The following is a 21,888-nucleotide window of genomic DNA, read 5'->3' as shown; positions in this document are numbered from 1 at the left end:
TTAATGACACAAAAATATGTAATGGAGAATCAATTCCTAAAAAAATATATTTTCTTCAAATACATTTTTATACTTAAGAAAAACTGATTTGACAAATTTAGGGTCTTAAATTTAGTACCTTATCAATTATTTTTAAAAGAAGATTATTTTGCATTCTCAGTTCTCTTACGTTTCACTTCCCCTTTTAAATTATTTTTTAATCTAAATTAATTTTTAATTATATGATATATTATTAAAAAACAAAGAATTCAAATGTACAGTAGCCAAATATCCTCCTACAGCTCTAATGGAGACTGGCATCTGTGTACACCAGCTTGTTGGTATGTGACTTATCTTCAAATATGACTGAGAATTCCAAACCCTCCTGAGGTTCACAGTTCAAAATGTATTTTTCCAGAGACTGAAAACATCATAAATAAAAATAGTTATGGTTAAATGATTAGTTCCTGGAAACAAATTATTCACAAATTAACACTTTAATGGCATTTGAATGCCACCGAAGGATAGCTATAATGAAAAATACATGATATCAGTATTAAAATATTCTGAGCTGTATGATTATGGTAAAAGTGGTACTAGCGAAGAATATATGAGGAATACATAAGAATCAAGGTAGGCGCATATAATATTACTAAATGGATACTGACAATCATCTAACTTAGTAGTACCTGCCCACTACATGTTTTTCTTTCTAAGGAAAACAAGAAATCAGGGAAACACATCTGGAAAAGCAAGAAATTTAAAACCTGAACTTAGCAATATTGTTTACTGCTCTCTAACAAACATACATAAGGAAAATAAAAGAGCAAAGAATAAACAAAAGGGCAATTACAGCATTTAAAAGCAATACTTCTCAACATTAAATGTGTACATAGTATGACTGATTCTGAGCTCCCTAACTTTCAAGGCAACTTGGGAAGGGTTCAAAAGGCAGCCAAAATATTGAAAAATCATAATCTGTAAAACTGGCATAATAATTCTTGACACATCGTTTCCTTAGAGGCTAGTTCACTGACTTTAGCAGAGAATAAGTAATTTTGGTAGTTTTTTTGCCAAGAATACAAAAAAAGTTACCTGTTTCTAGGTTCTCCAGATACTCAGGCCATGGCAAAGCATAAGTAACATCTCAGGGGTTCCCAATTGGTGGCTAACTGTCAACGTTTTCTGCCTTAGGGGGATCTCTATCCTTCCTGCATTTGATGTAAGATAGAATGCAGAGGAAGGAGGATAACTGTGGTCACTTGAGTTCCATTTATCCCAACTTAAAGTTACTACTCATACAGTCTACCAGTCTGCTAAGCTTAACTTCTTTCAGTTGTAGTCAAATGGATCTGGCTGATCATTTAGTTGATGGGAAGGATAAAATACTTTCCCTTTTCAATTCTCAAAGTTGGCTAAATTATGCAATTAATTAAATGGACAAATGTTCACATGTGTCTTTTCTTTATCCACATTCTTATTTGTGGGAAATCAATCTTTGTACATGCAGCTTTTATCTTCAATGAACAGTGTGACGCTAAAACACCACAGAAAGTTGTCTCCCCCGCCCCAAACCTTTATGTGCTCAAAAAATACTGACCTTGATATTGATTAATAAACTTTAGGTATTATAAAGGAAACAAAACACATATTAATATATTAACAATAAACACATATTAATAAGACCTACAGAGATAAAAAGCAACAAAAAAAGAAATAGCACATAGTTGTTAAACTAAATCCGCACTAGTGTTTTCCACAGCTTTGATTACACATGAACCAGCAGCTCCTCCTTCCTTTTGACTACCCCATTGATCAGTGATGAAGAACCTACCCTGGAACTCTCTAGACCACGGAAAGTCACACTGGGGTCATATCCCAAACAAGGTTTTAAAGCCTTTAATTACTCTTACAAAAACTAAACCTTATCTAAAGAGTACTCTACTTCATGCTTGATTAGTTTCCCCAGGTCCAAGGTGCATAACTTCTTGATGAACATCTCTAGTAATCAGCTGGAGATTCTTCATCCTTAGGTAATGGAAGTCACATTTTCCCAAGCCCGACAGCCACTGCTGGCAACAGATGCATCAGAACCACCAGAACCAAGGAGATTATTCAATTCACATTTTAAGCCAGCCAAAGAAAATAGAGCTTTAAAAAAGTCTAAGTGTCCAAAGAGACTGTTTTGGCAAATACAGTTTCAAAAAATACAAGTCATTAGCTTCTTAATGTGGAAGTCGGACTTTCCCAATGCACAATTTATTACTGGCAAAGGATTTACCAAGCTCTGCCAGTAAAAAGGGGGGAATTGTTGGAAAAGTGATCTATGTACACAATTCCAGTTAAGTTATAAAAGCAATATGTAATTTAGTAAAAGCTTGTGCTGCACTATTATGACAACAAACATTAAATCAGAATCAATTATCTGCTACATTTGGAACACAACAGTATTACTCACTGAAAAATCTTGTGTAAAACTTGCTTAAAAAGAAAAAAAAAAAAAAAATCAGAAAATGCCAGCAGGTGTTCCAGGAACATTCATTAACAATGAGATCCAAATTTGGGGATCAATGAATAGATCATAAATCTAGAGCAAACTTAGGATCTCATTTTATGTATGAGGGAACTCAGGCCTTGAGAGGTGACATGTCCTGAACTTGGTCACACAGGGTTGTATGACAAAGCTAAGAAACTATACCATGCTGCATGTCAGCAGGACAGAGCAAAGATCTGGGGGTACTCCTGGCACTCAAATTGTTCTCACAGAGAACAACTACCTTCTGGATCTGTAATCATTCTTATATCTCACAAAGGGTAGGAATCCAGGAGTGATAGAAAAAGGTATAAAGACCAAAAAGCAAGGTACTGCTGGTTTCTCTGTGAACTGGTACTTGTGACTACGGAAAGATTCCGTTGGCTTCTGTTCAAAGGAGTTTATATTAATTAAGCAGTTTTAATTACCTAGGCTCTAAAGTAGATTTACAGGTATTTGATAAAGTGAGGCAAGGCAAATACAAAAGCAATACATTCCAGAGATAGCTAGGACCCAGGAAGAGGAAGTTTTCATGGCAGCTTAAGAAGAAAGCCAAAAAAGACTGTAGTTCATCCTGATATCCAGGGAGCCTAAAAATTAAAAAAATATATCTGCATTTGTAATTTGTAGGACTTTCAATGCCTTCCTACCTGAAATGAGTGAGCACCACACGGGTGGTCAGCAAATTCAAGCTTTTATACTAGCAAAGACGCTGACAGGGCTTGAGAAATACTTGTCCACTCTATCTTACTAGAGCGAATGAAATGGTTCTAAACAATAGTTCAGGAAGGAAGCAAGAGGACAGATTACAAGAGAGCTGACAGCCTGGTAAGCACTAAGATGCTGAGTGGAAGAACATTACACTTTGGAAAAAGATAAGAAACACAGCATAAGGGGAATTATAGGTATAAGACTCTGCTTATGGAGCAGCAATTCACACTTTTAAATGACAAAAATATAAAGGCAATTAAAAATGAATGAAATCCTGTTTTTGTCCTTAGGAGGTTAGAGAACTTGTGGCACTGTTAAATTCCTTTTGAGGATATAGAAATGGTTATTTGGGGGATCTTAGGAGATTTTTATACTGTTGGTATAAATACAGTGATTTTTTTCAGAAAGTCAGGTTTTTTTGAGAACATGCTATCTTCTCTTTTGTTAATACAAACAATTTCCTAAATTCCAGAATGTAGGCTTCTAAAACTCAGCTTTGATAACATGTAGTAACGTGTATGACGGGTGATAAACTACTCAAGGTCATATTAATAGACAAAGTAGTACTCATCTGATGAATTACGCTGATATTGGTCTTTCTGTACATTAATAACTAAAACTAAAATACCTGAGAAAAATTGGGTATTTTAATGAAAATCTACAATCTCGTTGGGAAAGTGAAACACTTTCCAGTATTGATAAGGCAATTTGTAATGAAGCTACCCTCTAGAATTAGCTGAGGTTAGGCTCCTCCTTACAGGAAGTGGTCAAATTTGTTTTTTTTCTATCTATATCCCTCTGAACCCTGTCTGTTCTCAGTCACACTCAAGTAACTGAACCACCTTAGTAGAATGAACACAACTGATTAGAAGACTAACACAGAAAATAGGAAGGCATTTCACTACCCTAGAGTATAGAAGGTATACTCTATTTTTTTATACCAATAACAATGGAAGGATTTACCTATAAATCAATATCTATATACATATATATGGAAAGTCTTGAACCTGGGATAAAGGAACCCCTAAGTGAGGCTAAAAGAACGCAATAGTTGTATTATCAGATGGAGCATACTTTCTGGCTACCTGACCAGATGCAGGATTTAGATGAGGCTTTCCAAAACAAGTTATAAACAAGCACAAGGATAAGACACAGACATGATGGGAGATATTACTTATTTACATGCACTCGCAGCTTGTTTTTGCCCAAATCAGAGCATCTGATAAATTCCTAAGTTACCTTGCTGAAAATTTCGTCCTTCAACAGATAGCAGAAGCAATGAAGGGAACTGATTTAACTATTTCATACTTATATTTAAACAAAAAGGCAGAACTGAATGATGATGCAGAAGTGACAGGAACTCTGGTAGGGACCATGCCAAGGAAAGACAATACTGAGCATTGTCACTGTCAAACATGTAGCCTATATCTGTGGTTGGACATTCTGAGTCACTCATGATATTAGGAAACAGGAAAAATGGTGGATTTATAGATGGCTTAATAACTATAATCCAAAAATAACGATTAGCAGATTCATGTCAACCTTGAGAGAGATCTCTTCTTGGTCTATTCTTGGTTTGGTCCTACAAAACATTTTATACCAATAACTTGAAGAAATGGGAGCATATCTGTACATTTCCAGGTGACACAAAGCTGGGAAGGAGAGTTAATATGCAGGATAAAATAGTCCATTCAACAGATATTGACTGAGCACCTTATGGGCAAGGTGTTAAAGTGAACACAAAGATGAATCAAGATACAGTTCTTCTTCTTATGGTTTTCTTTTCAACAGGGGAGATAAAAATATGGATAAGTTGTCATAGAATAAGATATGAGTGATAAGTTCCATAAAAAATATAAAGGGATTGGATAGGTCAATGATGAGAGATATTACTTCTAGCTTTATGTATTGGTGGGTCCAGAATCTGAGATGATTTAGTGGAAGTGTTCACAGGAACATGTCAGATGACTAGAATTTGGACATGTAGTAATCAAGAGAGGGGGAATTTGATTCAGAGGTGGAAAAGCATAGAGCATGTATTGGGAAGGGTTTGTGGTTTTGTCTGAAGAATGAAATGTAGGACAGGGAGCAGTAGAAAACAGAAGTTGGGTAATAAGATTCTGGGATACAGGTTGGCACAATAAACTAAAATCAATAAAATTAAATTTAACTTGGATGAACTTCCAGTTTTAGGATGGCAGTGTAGATGCTGCTCCCTCCTTTCCTCTTGAAAACTACCTCAAACAATAAGGCAAAAAGAAATAGAACACAAACTTCAATTTCAGTGACTAAGAGGCATATATGAACTACAATACATGGAAATTAAAAGCAGATAAAAGAATGATTATGACTTAGCAGAGGATGGCCAAGTCTGAAGAGGGGGACACCACAGGGCAGCAGCACTCCCAGAACCCTGAAAATGTTCAGGAATTAGAAATTCCTGTACCAAAGGCAGAAAAGAGGCAAAGGACTGAAATGAGGAAAACTGGGCTAAAAACAGGAAAAGTATGAGGCAGAAGAAACCGAACTCCTGCCCATACTAACAAAAGGGATGGGCTGAAGCTAAGTGCTAAATTCTGCTAGAGAATTAGATAGTTTTTTAAAAAAAATAAATCAAACAATTCCTTATTCTTTCTGAAATGTTTTTAAACACAAATTATTTTAAGGATGTTATAATATAGTGTAAAATATTTTAAACAGTTCTTAATCAGAAGAGCTTTTTCGGAAATACACATGCTCTAGCTCCACGTCCCAACTCCAGAGACTCCAGTAGGGTGGGGACTAGGAACCTGTATTTTGACCAAGTTTCTCAGTCTGAAAACCACTGAGCTAGTGTAAAAAAGAAATCTATCACCAAAACCTATCAAAAGGTAAAATGGCATAGAGAAAAATACAGGCATTTTCATCCCTAGGTAAATACTATGTGCCAGGTATTGTTCTAGGAACTGGGAAGAGTGCAAGACACAAAAAATTCCCTACTCTCATGGAGTTTATATTCTAGTAACAGGAGAGACACAAAGTATGTAAAATATGTAGTATTTTACATGTTACTGGATGGGTATATGAAGAAAAAGACAGCAGGGAAGGGGTAAAAGGAATGGGACCAGAGAGAAGGTAATGTCTGAGTTAAGACTTGAAGGAAGGTAGTGAGCAAACCATGAAGATATCTGGGAAAAAGTGTTTCCGGCAGAGAGAATAGCTGATGCAAATGTCCCGAGACAAGAGACTGCCCGTATATTTATTCAAAGACCATCAAGGAGGCCAGTAGAGCTGGAGCAGAGTGAGCAAAGATATGAGATCAGAAAGGTAACAGGGGAGCAATATTGTACGGGGTCTCATAGGCTTGTGAAGGACTGGCTTTTACTCCTGCTGAGATGGTAAGCCATATAATTAGAAAAACGAATATTTAAAGAGTCGTTTAAATATATACATTCATACACACACACACATACATATGATATACATGATTCTGAAAAGCAATGGGATTTGTCTAAGTAATTAATAACAAAAATAATGTCAAGTAGTATCTGACCCTAGTTTGCTAAATAAATCTAGATGGTACCTAACATAGTACCTTAAAGTACGTGTTTAGTAAATATTTGTGGAATAAATGAACAGTGGATTTATACTGAAAAGGAAAATCAGTTTCTGAAGTTCTCGTAAAATCAGAGGCAATGTATCAAGAATATAACAGTTACCCTAAGATGCAGTCTTTCATCAAAGATTTCAGGGCATTCTTATAGATATCATCAAGTAGATTTTCCTACTTCATATATCATATGTTAGGCAAGAAGAGACTAACATAAAAAGCCTTCTAGAATTACTCTGAAGCTTTTCCTCTTTTGTTTGAAAGAGTCAAACACACAGTTTTTAACAATCCAAATCTTAAGCTTAGCTTAAGCTTTCCTGGGTTCTAGCTTTAAAAACTTATGATTCCTAATCAAACTAGCTCTACTTTATTCTTATTAATTAAAGAACTTTATATAATTTCATCCCAAAGTCTGGTTTATTTTTTTTCTAAAGCCTAGAGCCCAGGATTTTGACTGTCAATGAAGAATTTTGAAGGTGACAAATCCTCTTCTTCTGACAGCTAGGAAAAGTGAATGTACTTTCTTCTTCCCATTGTCACCACCATAGCTTCTAAATGAGCCAATCTACTCTTCTGGTTGTCAGGTAGTATTTGTTTTTAAATTATTTTGGTGATAAATAATGCCATGGACAGCAGAACAAAACTGTTCTTCTTTAATATTAGTACTTCTTTTGCCTGATAATAGAATTTTACAAAAGTATTAATTTTTTGATTAACAGAAAAATGATGGACAGCTAGCTCCTTCAACCACTGTAATAGGACTCTCTACAGGAAAGAAAAGAAATAAACTTCTGCTGTCATGGACAACTGCAAATATTTTTGGTGTCATACCATGTAATGACTTCTTAGAAAAAATATGAATGCTAAAGCCATATAGTATTAAAAGCATTACCTCACTTAGCCAAGAGACTTATGCTCTTTTCTATGAACCAAACCACCGACAGATGAAATTCAGAATAAAAATACACACAAAAAAACATTATTTGTGCTAGCATATGGGAATTAAGCTAAAGCCATATGATTTACCAAATGCATAGTCCACTTGCATTCCTCTATCTGATACATCCAAGATTTGCAATGATAACTTTATGTAAAGCAAAAATACTTACACAAATCTATATTAAACTATGTTAATTTGAATGTGAGATCAGTTTTAATTAGAAAGATTTGACTTCTGCTTACTTTTCATCAGGGCATTAATTAAACATAGGAAAGAAGTAAGAGAGTAGAAAAACTTGGTCACTTGGTTTAGCAGTTTTCTCAGAGTGAAAAAATAACAATGAAAACTCCAGGTTAAGAATTTCAAATGAGGCTGCTAGACAGAGAAGACAGACCAAATTAGCTTACCACTTGAACCATTTTGAGATATCTGGCATATCTTGGATCCTTGGCTACAGTTAAGATATTTTCTGCTGTTACTTCACTTTCCTGTGGTCCAGAGTCTTGTAAACTGTTCTGCTGTAGAGAGAGTATTGTGTGTAAATCTTTAGACAAGTCATGAAAGGGGTCCATTAATATTACTTAAAAGGGATGTTTCTTTTTATAATTCTAAAACAATCAATATCAGAAAAAAACATTTCTAAAGTTAAATACCAATAATTTAATTATGGGATATATGTTTCCAAATATTTACAAATACTTAAATATGATTTCAGAGGAAGCTACACTTAACATCAACATTATATTGTTCCTTAAAAAACACAAATATATTCATGGCATTAAAAATATTAGAATTCTACTTTACTTGTCCGAGTGCTGATATATTACACGAATTCTAGATGGGCATATTATTTTAATAAAACTTTTAATAAAGCTGATAAAACTATTTGATTTGTCAATTATTCAACTCCAGTGGACAGTGAGTTGATCTGCTAGGTATCTACCATCTACACAATTGAATTCCACACTTATTAAGTAATCTTATTCTAAGTGGATATGGCTATTCTAACATCTTAGAAAGCAATGCCTGGAGAGTTTATGGATGAGAAGCCCATTTCCCAGACAAAACTATCTGGTTTCGTATATTGCAGCTACTGATGGAACTATTAACGGTAACATTCTCCACAGAGTGGTTAAGATGAAATACTAAATACTACTTACAATGAAGAATACTGGGGAGTGGTCTTTTTAGATAAAAATGCTTCTATTGTACAGGCAGTTCTCATTTTGCATGGTACCATGTTAACTGAAACTTGTCCAGACTGAAACCCTGTCCTCGCTTAAGTGCAAAGCTAGGACTGTCTGTATATAGTTGTTGATTTTTCTATCTATCTGAACACTTAGAGTAAGTTTACTTTTGTGAATTCTCACTCATTATCTGTAGATTAGCATTAAGAGGAAGTACCTTAATAGAATGAAATCAATTTTATGTCTACATATCTATGCTGAAATGTAGATAAATCAAGAAGTACTTTTAAATATTTATAGTTTTTAGAATAGAAATATAAATTATATATTAAGGTTTTTCCTCAGATAATTCAAATACAGATTAAACCTGTGGAAAACTGAAGCAAACAAAATATCCAAAAATTCTTTAGGTTTCTCCTGTTATATGACATACAAAAGTGAGTAGACATATATATTCATCTGTGAAATACACAAATACAAAAAGTCCAAAACATTTAATTAAATAAAAAATTCAAACAAAGCCCAAGTATGTTTTTAAAAAAATTACGGACAATAAACTCATAAAATAGCATAATGGAGCAAATGATAATTACATACAGCCCCAAAGGATTTCAGAACTCAGCCGTTAACTTTTGCCTAATAACGAAGACCTCAACAAGGTTTAATTATGTCAGGTCTTACACTTTTGCTAATTGAACGACCCATTAAATCCTCTATCATATCTCTCAACTGTCCTTCATTTTATTCTCAAATTAATTTCAATCTGCACGATTGGACGTTCTATTGTGAGTAATGACAAGATCTGAACCATGAAATTAAAGTTGCAGAAAAATCAATATGCAAAGGTCTTTGACTCATATATAGATTAGAGATTGCAATGAATGGATGATTTAAAAGAAAAGTGCATGATTATCCTTTATCTGATGAGTGAGTTGACTGTAATGCCCATAGAAATTCTGTGTTAAGCAATACCTAAGTCCATTTCAAAATATTTTACATAAAATATACCAATTAATAACAATGGAGAAATACGAAGTTGATTTGAATATAAAGAACATGCTGAGCAGTTATTTTATTAAGCTAATCAACACACAACTTTACCACAATTTTTTAAACTCAGGAATCCAACAGAGTTCATAAATCCTCCAAATGAATTAATATACAATTTTAAAATAAAATTGCCAGTTATATCAGGTCATTCTGAATTTTAGAAAATTAAGCTGTGATTACTTGTAATCAATTTTTTGAGACCTTAAATAGACAGGACCAATTCATTTCCATCCAATTCATTCCCCAAATACATATTATATCTAAATATATGGCTCCTCCCAGAGGGCCTTGTACCACATGTGCTCAATATGTTTAATGAATTCAACACAGGTGCTGGAGACAGTGTAGTGTAGTAGGTAAGAGCTAGGACTTTTGGCACCAGATTGCCTGGGTTAAAAGTTCGGCTCTTAACGCTTATTGTTTGACATTTGGCTAGTTACTTAACTTCTGTATACCTCATTTGACACATCTGTAAAGCAGAATTGATAATATACTATTTACTTCATAGGGCTGCAGTAAGGATTAAATGAGTTAATTTATGAAAAGCATTTAGAAGCACACCTGGCACACAGTAAAGACCCTTTACATGTTAGTCATTATCATCAAGGTCAACACTATCATGATCTAAAAAGTATCCTATGGAAAGTATCTCCAGGCACAAATGCAGAATTCCATACAGATTGGAAGTCTACTTGTTCACTAGTACTTGGTAGATCACTATTTTAGTGATTATTTCATTTTGCATTTTAATACCTCATTGAGATACATGAGAAATTGTTCTTAATGAAAAACTTCTATTTTTTGACATAAAAAGTAATATAAAATTTAAATTTATACGGAGCATAAATGAACATTAGGACATAAGAACCAGATGTAAAGTGTGGCCCTTACTAAGATGCTGATTTGAACAAATCAACTCTAAAAACACACTTTTTAGACAATTGGTTTTTCTTAGATCAGTAGCTCTCAAATTTCAACAGTCTACAAATCACTTAGGGATATTGTTAAAAGGTAGCTTCTGATTCAGTAGGTCTGGGGTGGAGTCTGAGGTTCTGCATTTCTAACAAGCCCCTAGGGGATGCCCATGCTGCTGGTCCCCGGAGCATACTTTGAGTAACAAGGGGTGAGACGATACCAGGGAATTACTGTTAATTATATTGTGTGTGCTAAAGGCACTGTGGTTATAGAAGGAAATGTCAGAACTCTCCAGAGATGCTCAAGGAATTATACAGGGTTGAAATGACAAGATGCCTGGGATTCACTTCAGCAAATGACAAAAAAGACATCTGAAGCAGTTGCAACAAAATCTTAACTGGTGAATCCAGGTAATGGGCATCTGGGTATTCACTGTACTATTCTACTTTTGAGTACGTTTGAAAGTTTTTATAATAAAACATTTAAAAAGTACATTTCTTAGAAGAACTTGGAAAAATTTCCATAATGAACTTGAAGAAAATCATTATGTTCAAGATTTTTCCTAGTCCTGTATAGATGGATTTTCTTTTTTATAAGCAAAGAAGATATTAAAGAAAGCCCTTCAAAATAACAAAATAAAACAGCCACTTTTTTTCAAACTTCATTTTTTATCTTAAGGTTTTAAAATATTACTATTCAAAGTTATACACTTTTATTTAAATTCTTCCTTCAAACCTGCTGCTTAGGTCTGGTTCAACCAAGATCTGCTCACGTTTCTTGGAACTTAAATACTTACCTGTGATTGCTCTGAAGTGGTTTCAGAAGGTGATTCATTTTTAACACTAGTGACACTTATAGGAGATACTTCAAATGTGACATCATCTAGGCCTGGGATAGATGACAACTGAGAAAAGAAAATTAATGTCAGTATATGAGGATAATATTAGGTGCTTAAACACTATAAGTTTCTAAGTGTGTGTGTTTTAAATATCTGTCAAGTTTTAAGCCTATAGAAATAGGTTTATAAAATCTCATCTTTGGTGTTTGAAATTCTCCATGCCAAAAACTATTTAAAAATGAAAGGAATTCACAAATAAAACATTTTTGAAGAATTTCTCACAAATCTAATTTAGCTTATAACCATTCTTTTCCCAGGAATTATTTTTAAAATATAAGAGTGCTGGTGTAAGGAATGAGAGCAGAGGCTTTGGAGTCAGATTGCTTCGGTTTAAGTCACAAGCTACATGACCTCGTGTAAATCTCCCTCAGCCTCAATTTTCTCACCTGTAAAGTGGGGATAAGAAAACTTACCTCACAAAGTTGTTGTAAAAAGATTTTTATTAAACATACTTTGTAAAAAAAAAAAAAAAAGTGCTTGGCAGCATATTTTAAATTTGAATTATCTGGGAAATGACAAAACTCTTGACATTACATTTTAATGTCTGACACAGCTCATTCTTTTTTTCTTTCTTTAAACATTTATCACTGAATGTTACTAAAATGTGTTATTTTTCACACACAAAAGATGGGCCTGTTGTCAGTGGTTAAGCATTTCAGGTTGGATTTGCAAGATCCATGAAAACCCTCTTTTCTGATTTCATCCTAATATCAATGATATACATTTGTCAGATGTTTGGCTAACTTTGGGGATTAACTCTATGGCCATGGAAATAATTAAGGTTAACTTGTCCATACCGTAACTTAACTTGTGACCTTGGACTCTAATTCAAGAATTCCCCAAACACTAAAATAAGACACACACTCACAATAAAGAATAATGAAAAAAACCAATGGTAATAAGATCTGAAGCAGCGATATTCATTGAGAACTGTTGACTGATGACAGTACTTAGCACAGTGGCTATGGCCCAAATAGTTTCAAGGGAGTATGTCTGCTAGGAAAATATTTTGAATATGTTCAAGGGCCAGATATCCTAAATTTTCCAAGCTAGAGAAATGTTCTGAGTGAAATATAGTGACTGAAGTCCACAAGAAGATGTAGAAAGTACATACTAGACACTCTGATCCTATGCTAAAGATATCAGTCATTTTACTTCCTCATAAATATTCAATAAACATTTTTTCAGATTTTTTTTTGTTGTTGGTGGTGAGGAAGATTGGCCCTGAGCTAACATCTGTGCCCATCTTCCTCTATTTTGTATGTGGGTTGCTGCCACAGCACGGCTTGATGAGTGGTGTAGGTCCGCACCCAGGATCCGAACCTGCGAACCCAGGCCACCAAAGCAGAGTGTGCTGAACTTAACCACTACGCAACCATGCTGGACCCCAATATTTCTTTGATAAATAAACAAAGTCACAAAAATATAGTAGTGTCTCCATTATTTTATAAATAGGAAAAACACACAAAATCTGCAAGCTTTCAAATCAAAACACCCTTCTATTTTTCTTGGTTATCTCTTGTAATTTCTGGCATCAAAATTAGTCAAATCAAAATTATTAGCATTTAATATATTTGCAAATGGAAAATAGCTGATATTTTCTGCAAATTTTGTTCTGGAGATATCTAAAATTTTATATAATTTTTACTGTGTTATCAAATGATTACTATCAAGATAATTGTGAATTTTCCATCAAATGAAGAAAACTATATAATAGCTCAACTTAACATGTTACTCATATTATGCTTTTGACAAGTATAACGAAAAAAATCTCACTCCATGTGTACATTTAAACAGAGTCAGTTAATGGTTAAATAATGAATATCACTCCTTTTGCAATTATAATGAATTAAAAAAAAAAAAAACCACTGTACTACCTCATGGATACTGGAGCTAAACTGAATTCATTCCCAAATGCAATTAAAGTTAAGTATGACTGAGAAAGCTGGTATATGCAGAGCAAAGTTTATACTATAAATTATTCAGAAATACAAACCTTTGCATCTAAAATATTGAGAGTTGTTTCAATTTGTTGGATACGAAGAGAAAGGTCTGCTAGTTTCTGGAAAAGAAAGATTAGAAACAAAAGAATAAAGTTTGAATAAAATAAACTGTTAACAAACAGCAGATTAGAAAATAATAAAAACTATGGTTTAAGTATTTGCCATTTTCTAATATATTACTCTCTTATTGACATGAGTGGGAATGGTAACTCAAGTAGTCTATTATCTTCATTAACATGCTTCATGGTTATTTTATAAAACTGTATTCACAGATAAGAAAAAATTACATTTTCAGCCTTGTCAAACTCATTATCAGAGCCATAATCAATCATTGAGACCAGAATGTCAACTCCTCCCAGGACAGAGATTTTGTTCACTGCTATACACTCAATGCCCTGACACTTACCAGGAGCCTGATAATTATTTGTTGATGACTGAAGGAATTCTTCATAGAAAACAGAATAAAAATTAGCTCAAAACAGCCCGGAACAGGATCTGCCTTTATAAATTACTTAAACACCTAAGTATATATAATTAGTCCCAAATTCAAACTTTCCAATTTGGAAAAGTAAAAGGGGATGAAATTAGAAGATGCGAAGCTCATGCTGGAAAGAATTAAAACAAAGAGAAAAAAATAGGAAAAGTACTAGAATAGCAAAAGGAATCAATCTACCATCAAAATCCAAGATAAACCAGAACCAAAAACTTACCATGCTCCAGTTATTCTGTACAATTAAATTATCTATCTATCCACACAAATAAAAGTAACATCATAAAATATGATCCATAAGAACATTTATTTAAACCTCCTGAATCCTAAACATTATTATATTCAGTGACACAGTCCAAGAGCAGTTGGCCAGTTTACTAGCTGGCAGAAGTGCAGCACTCTGACCGATTTTTGGGATATTATCAAGATCCTGACTAATTCATTTAACACCCCAAGAAATGATCATTTTGCCCACATTTGGGGGGGAAAAAACTGAAAGCAACCACAGATTAGGTAATGCTTCTTCACAAGACACTTATTTTTAAGATGAGCATCTTGATATCTACGAAGATATAATTTGGAAACAAAACACTAGAATCTAGATTCAATGGCATTCGAAGCTAAGTTTAACCTTGATTTCTACGATTTGTTCACATAAGACTTTTCTGTAAACATAAATACAGGTTTATAAAACACCACATGGATGAATTCCTCTCCAAATTATAGGTGTTGTCCTTAAAATTAAATTTTAGCAAATTTAGACTCTGGGTGATGATGATGAGTCAATGCAGATCGTAACAAATTGACTGGAACAAATGTACCATGATGGTAGGGAATGCTGATAGTGGGGGAGGCTGTGCATGTAGGGTGACAGAGGGAAGTATACGGGAACTCTGTTTTCTGCTCAGTTTTGCTGTGAACCTGAATCTGCTCTAAAAAATAAAGTTTATTATATTTAAAAAAAAAAAGGAAAATCCCCAAGTATTGCATAAACAGAATTTTTGTCATTCAAAGCTAATAAATGATCAACCCGCTTCTCACTAAGGCTAAAACGCTACTGTGTGAAATACTGGGAATCAAATTTCTCTGATTAAATTTCCTAAAATAGATGCTGTTTATCTGGAATTATTAAAAAATTGGTATGAAAAATTTTTCATGGTTAGATCATAAAACTAAATTGTCCTTAAATGGGTACTCAATGATTCACACAGAATAGGCTAAGGATTGAAATACAAGTCTTAGTAAATAAGGGACTAAAGATGAAAATGTTTATTTAGAAAACTACTTGTTGATAAGGAAGATTAAAGAGGCTTGGAGGAAAAAAGTTATAATTTCTAGAGCAGTTATTCTCCATTTTTTTGGATGCAGATTCATCTGGTATGTCAATCTTTTGCTTAAGCACTCATTTTACCTACCCTCATCTACTATTATCAAAACTTCACCAAAATGAAATGACCTGTTTTTCTAAATAAAACAAGATTATATGAATGATTTATTGATGTAAGACATGAAAGACATTGATCTAAACATCAATATATTTTAATTTATAATAATTTATCTGAATGTTTTTGATATCTAACCTAATTACAACCATAACTGCAAAGTACAAAGAAATCTGAAACAAGTGTAATTTAATAAAAAAAGATCTGTGATTTCTATTGGTGAAAGTCATAGGTCCCAATACTACTGTGATTTTTGGTGACTAAATTTAAAGTTAAGGAAAATGTGAAATTTAAGTTAGAGGTAAATAAAAATATAATTTTTTCTCATCCAAGTTCAGGTACCCCAAGTTTAGAACCACTATGCAAATGATTTTCTCAAAACCAGATCAACAAAAGGCTTTTCCTCTTGGCCAGGGAAGATCTTTGTTGTGGATAAACCGTGTAATTTTATTACCCACAAAGGTATTATCCATTTTCTCTACAGCTGGTTTTTGAGAGTTTAAAATACTAAATATGTTATCTGGATTATATAATTTAATGCTTTAATAAATGACATATTACTATATCACAATTTTGAGTTTTTAAAAGTATATAATTGGTTCCTTTTATAATCCTATGCATTCTATTTTATGCATTTAAAAACATTAATTTTGCTTCACCAGAGTGCCAATGGGTCATGGCATAATTAAGAACCTTTGCTTTTCAAAGATAATTCAGCATAAAATATTTTTGAGTCTGTTCTCATGGAATTACTGCTATAACATACATAAACATATACTTTTTAGAAAGTCATTGTCACTTAACAAAGTACACCTGGCTTCATTTATGGGCTGCAGAAGTTCATCTCTAAGATGTTTATGCCTTCTGCATTTTCAATCTACAACCCTCAGACCACTATAAAGCAGATTTCTCAAACTTGGCTCTATTGTCATTCTGGGCTGGATAATTCTTTGTTGTGAGGGGCTGTCCTATGCACCATAGGATGTTTAGCAGAATCTCTGACCTCAACCCACTAAATGTCACTAGTACTCTCCAGTTGTGACAACTAAAAACATCTCTATACATTGCCAAATGTCCCCTGGTGAGAACCACTGCTCTAAAGTGTAGATGACTATGGACAGTAACTGTCCCCACCTCTGAAAGTTTTAGCAGAGAGGAAATGGAAAGGTCTTTCTCATCCTTTTAACCATCCTTTTATCTTTATAAGGAGTTAAAGAACCTGCAATACCTTCGTTTGAGACAAAAGGGGAATTTACAAGGTACCTGAAGTTTGTTAGGTAAGCTGAAAATTTCTTGATTTATCACCCACATATTTCTAAAGCAGAGCATTTTATTAAAGTGAAAAACAAGACGAAAGGAAGAAATATGGAGTTAATAGTTGAACCTGGAGACAAAAATTAAATACTGTGGGTTTTCAGGGTTGTAAAATACCCAGTTTGCATATCCAGTTCTTTAAAAGAGAAAGAGTATTTTAAAATAATGGATCTCTTGGTATATTACACTGGGTTGGATATGTCTTAGAAGTCAGAAAGGGAAGCAGTTGATGGTTTTATTAAGCTTCATCTGACACTTAAGCCCAGCAGTCGTAAAAGTTGTAAAAGCAGTTGTAAAAGTTGTAGCAGTAAATAGAGTTTTAAGCAAAACATTATTTGGCTGAAGCTGATGGTGGGCTTAAAAATTGGAGGTAGAAGACAAGCATTGTAAAATTTTCTAGGTTATGTGAGAATTCTCAGCACTTTTGCCTGTACTTAAAGATTTTAGAAGAAAGAAACATTTTAGAATATTTAAAAAAATGATTAAAAACCCAGTATTCTAGGCTTGTTACCAGTCTAAATCAAAATAACACATCTGACTGCCCTGCTTGTAGAGTACCTTTGACTTTAAAATTCACTATAAGGTTATATTTCTGCTTAGTTTTATCTGCAATATGCATAGAACTTGTGTTGTCCTTTTTAAGTTTTCTGTCCCAATGGACCACCATAACAAGATTTTGCCGATTAGGGCCAGAATAGAAATGCTTACTTAGGATCTGTAAAGCAAGAGATGACCTTAAGTAACTTTGTATCTTGGGTCTGACTCAACTACTTTCCTCTGTCTTCTTCCTTCTCTCCTACCCTGTTTCCAGTCATTAGAAGCGTTACAAAGTAGCCTGGTATCCAGAAAGTTTTAAAAAATTAAGTCCTTCACTTTTCTCCTTATTAGAGAACACTAAAACCAGTATTAGTGATGAAGAAAGAGCCTTAGCAATTTGTTTGAAATTTAATTCCAGTTTGACTTAAGCTGTGACTGAAGTTGTTACAGTTTGGGTTTGGTTCAAACCAGATTATGCAAAAAACAAAAACCAAAAAACAAAATCAGGTTTTTTCTCCCCAGTTTACTTCCAGTTCAAAAAATAATAGCTGAGCCAGCCTTGATAGCCTAGTGGTTAAAGTTCGGCGCTCTCACCACTTCGGCAGCCCAGGTTCAGTTCCTGGTCATGGAACCACACCACCCGTCTGTCAGTTGCTAAGCTGTGGCGGTGGCTCACATAAAAGAACTGGAAGGACTTACAACTAGAATATACAACCGTGCACTGGGGCTTTGGGGAGGGGAGAACAAAAATAATAGCTGAGATTCACTTTTTGTTGAAGGAAACAGTTGTTTTTGTTCTTGTTTAAGGCTTTAAGTAAACAAGGACTACAGGTCTTTGCTTAAGGCTTTAACTAAACAAGGATTACAGGTCTAATAGATGCTATTAACAAATTACAAATTATGTTGAAAAACCACATTGATCTTAACTTGGGAGAAAATGGCACCTTAAGTTTGAATATATATGTCCTTGGAATTTATCACATTAAAAAAGATATTACATCAAATGGACATAGCATAGCAAAGAGAGTACGAATCTAAAAAATAAATTATGAAATAGCTATAAAGAAGACACTGCAGTCTCTCACTTGAAAAAGATGTAAACATGCCTCTTATTCAGATCAGAAGGTGCAATATAGCAGAATGGTGAGACATTTTTGTTCTTTCCAGTTAATAGATCAGAGTTGGAATCCTAGCTCTGCTACTTTCTAGCTGTGTGAGTGTGGGCAAGTTACAGCAGCTACCCCAGCTCTAAATACTATGTACTCAAATATATATTGAATGAATGAATGAATGAACGAATGAGTAAATGATTTATACCTCTCTACATCCCAGTTTCTGCATTTCTAAAAGAGAGATAACTGGACTTCTCTCAGAGGGCTGGGCTGTGATGACTAAATACATGTAAAACACTTAGTACAATGCCTAGCACAGAATAGGCACACAATAAATATTAGTTATTGTCATCATACCAAGCAGTCTACAACTGACATAAATATCCAAACTGCTAAAACAAAAACTGTAAATAATGAGTTACAGTCAACCTAGAGTATCCATTAAGGAGAAAAAGGCAATAAGCCACCTTTAAACTTCATGAGTTTTTTGGTCAAGAAACTTTTCTCTAAAGTTCAGGGAAGAAATGGGAATAGTGATAGAGTTAAAACAGTTGGGGGAGAAGTTGAGACAGGAACAGAAAGGGGGGAAAAGAAGGAATCATGAGGCTTTCATAATTTACAAGCAGTCAATAAACAAGAGACGATTATTATATTTGATCTAGTCCCCAGGAAACAGCATTCACTCCTCAGGCAGTGAAAGTCGTTAGGCACCACAAAGGTGAGGGGCTATCCTTGTCTCAGAGCAGCTCCATCAAGTTGCTTTCACAGGTGTGTCTGCTGGTTGTTGTTATTTTATTTTTTAACCTGGTGATGAAGAGCATGAGGATGGAGTATTTGCTCCTCACTGCTAACAATCCTGGAATAGTCTCTCTCCAGATACTTCTGCACCCTACCCTGATATAAAAAGTGAAGGACTAAATCCTTTAGTCAGTCCATTCTACATCCCACTTAGAGAGGCAGCAGTACAAGATAAAACTCATGGAAGCAACCCCCTACTCTCTGGGCCTGTTAAGTAAAATATATTGAATTGAGCCCCTTACTCTATCAATTATCATTTTGCTTTCCTTTGCCTTAGTGAGAAGGCAGAAGAGATTTTGATAACTAGACAAAAACAGAAGCTGGAACCTTATACAAGTGAAAATAGTTTTCCTGTCTCCATGCAATTTTTATTAATAACACATCTAACAAAAACTCCACTTGCCAAGGCTATACTTTATATCAAATACAAGACAAAATGAACTCAATACTGTTTAATTGGCTCACCTGTGAATTATCTAATTTTACCCCTCATTCTCCTTTCTTAAACTCAATTTCAACCCATGTTTCCCATTTTCCTTCCCATTCTCTTTTTTGGCTTTTTTTTTTTTTTTTTTAAAGACAGAGATCCCTGGATCTGGTATCTAATCCTTAATTGGGTACTTAATCCTCATTTCACAAGTTATTTGCAGAAAGTATTTTTATTTCCATGATATTTGATGCCAAAGTTATGTTCCTAGGCTACCTCCCAACCATCTTTCGGATGAAGGAATGTAAAATAATTTTAATACAAACTGAAACAATGTGTACTTAAAAATGTAAATCTGGGGGCCAGCCCAATAGCGCAAGCGATTAAGAGCTCGAGCTCCACTTTGGCGGCCTGGAGTTTGCAGGTTCGGATCCCAGGTGCACACCGACACACTGCTTGTCAAGCCATGCTGGGGCGGCGTCCCATATAAAGTAGAGGAAGATGGGCATGGATGTTCGCTCAGGGCCAATCGTCCTCAGCAAAAAAAAAAAAAAAAAGTAAATCTAAGGGGTTAGAGAAACATAAGCAATTTCAAAATAAAAAATGTTTTCAACTGTGAAATTTTGGAATTCTTTTTGTCCTCTGTAATCACAATAAGCCTTACGGAACTATTTCACAAAGGCCTCTAGAAAACTAATTCAGCAGAGGTGGGATGCAGGATTGATGGTAACTGAACCCAAGAGGATTTAAGGCATGTCTACATAATTGGGTGACGAGGTCATGGTATGTGAATACTGTAAAGACTGTTTTACTCATTTGCCACCTTCAAAAATGCAAGGCGATTTCTAGGCTACTCATTAAACCAATATCACAGGACCTACCTCCTCACAAACTGTAGAAAAGCGGTTGAGGAACTGTACAGTGTGCACCACAAACTGGTTTAGAAATGCCACCGTTCTTTTCTGTTGAATAGCTGGCACCTGTATTATGTAAAAACAAATATGATTCGTACAGGCGGAATGTACACCGTGCAATCCCTTTGATACTAATAACGAGGCATTTTGCTGTGTGATATGAGTTCTCTGAAGCACTGTGAATAGTCATTAACTTGTTTCCCCAAACTGGGGGGGTGGGGTGTCCGAAGATGAGAGAGGCTTTAGAAAAGTCGGAGAATGGGCTCTGGATTCGCAAGTACGAACTTGCCGGTAAAGATAACACACATAAACACACAAAAAACTCGGGGGCCGAATAAAAGAGGTAGGGTTAGAGGTCGCGACCGGCCCATGTCGCCAGCGGGTCACTCTTGAGCACAGACTCGTGACGCACGAAGCGAAGGCTGGGACAGGCACATTACCCCCCTAAGCAGCTTGACAGGGATCCCTTTTCAAGGTGAAGGCTGGCACTCTCCCTCCCGAGGTCGGCAGAAGAGAGGCCCGGAGCCAGCCACAGGGTGTGGCATGGAGCGATGGAGTCCCCTGGGAACCTGGCTTCCCTTCCCCATCCTCCTCCCGGGTCGCCAAAAGTTCAGCTCCGTCATTCACAAACCTTGGTCAGGTCTATGCCCGACCCCATGAGCGGAAGCCCATCCTCGTCCATCTCTTCAGCGGGCGGGGGACCCAAGACTCACGCACAAACCCCTCCCACTCCGGTAATAGTGTCCAAAGGCATCCCCTAGTCCCCGCCTCCCAGGCCCTTCCCGCCGGAAGGAAACGCCTCCCGCTCGCCAATCACTCGGCGGCTCCCGGAGAGCCCGCCCCTTTGCACGGCATTCTGGGATTGGTAGTTCTAGATCCGGATTGTGACGTCAGGCGCGGGGGCGCAGCGTGGCGGAAGCCTGGGGTTCTGATAGTAAAATGTTAGAGCTGGGGCAAAAAAGAAAAGTAAAAATTGAGTCCGTTTTAGATTACCCCTGCTTAATGCTGTCTGTTATATAAATAGGTAAGCCATTCGTTAATCAAAAAAA

At 35.2% G+C, this 21,888-nt stretch overlaps 1 protein-coding gene across 2 annotated transcripts in view; it reads right to left on the bottom strand.

The window, feature by feature from the left end:
- WASHC3 (WASH complex subunit 3) overlaps nt 1-21,598 on the bottom strand; it is a 42,819-nt gene extending 21,221 nt beyond the window's left edge. Inside the window, exons 1-5 of one of the 2 annotated variants that reach the window (XM_004418026.3) lie at nt 21,471-21,598; nt 20,807-20,905; nt 13,799-13,864; nt 11,701-11,808; nt 8,160-8,270 (exon numbers count right to left, since the gene is read on the bottom strand). In XM_004418026.3, the coding sequence (XP_004418083.1) occupies nt 8,160-8,270; nt 11,701-11,808; nt 13,799-13,864; nt 20,807-20,905; nt 21,471-21,521 (435 nt within the window). In that variant the 5' untranslated portion in view covers nt 21,522-21,598. The remainder of the gene's footprint in view (nt 1-8,159; nt 8,271-11,700; nt 11,809-13,798; nt 13,865-20,806; nt 20,906-21,470) is intronic. The other variant, XM_014780356.2, reaches the window with a different exon arrangement.
- Between the last annotated feature and the right edge of the window lie 290 nt (nt 21,599-21,888).

The sequence above is a fragment of the Ceratotherium simum genome, chromosome 25, assembly GCF_057802395.1.
Source record: "Ceratotherium simum simum isolate JZ-2026a chromosome 25, ASM5780239v1, whole genome shotgun sequence".
Classification (NCBI taxonomy): Eukaryota; Metazoa; Chordata; class Mammalia; order Perissodactyla; family Rhinocerotidae; genus Ceratotherium; species Ceratotherium simum.
Note: the sequence above shows the minus strand (reverse complement) of the source record. Positions and strands in the feature narration are given on the sequence as shown.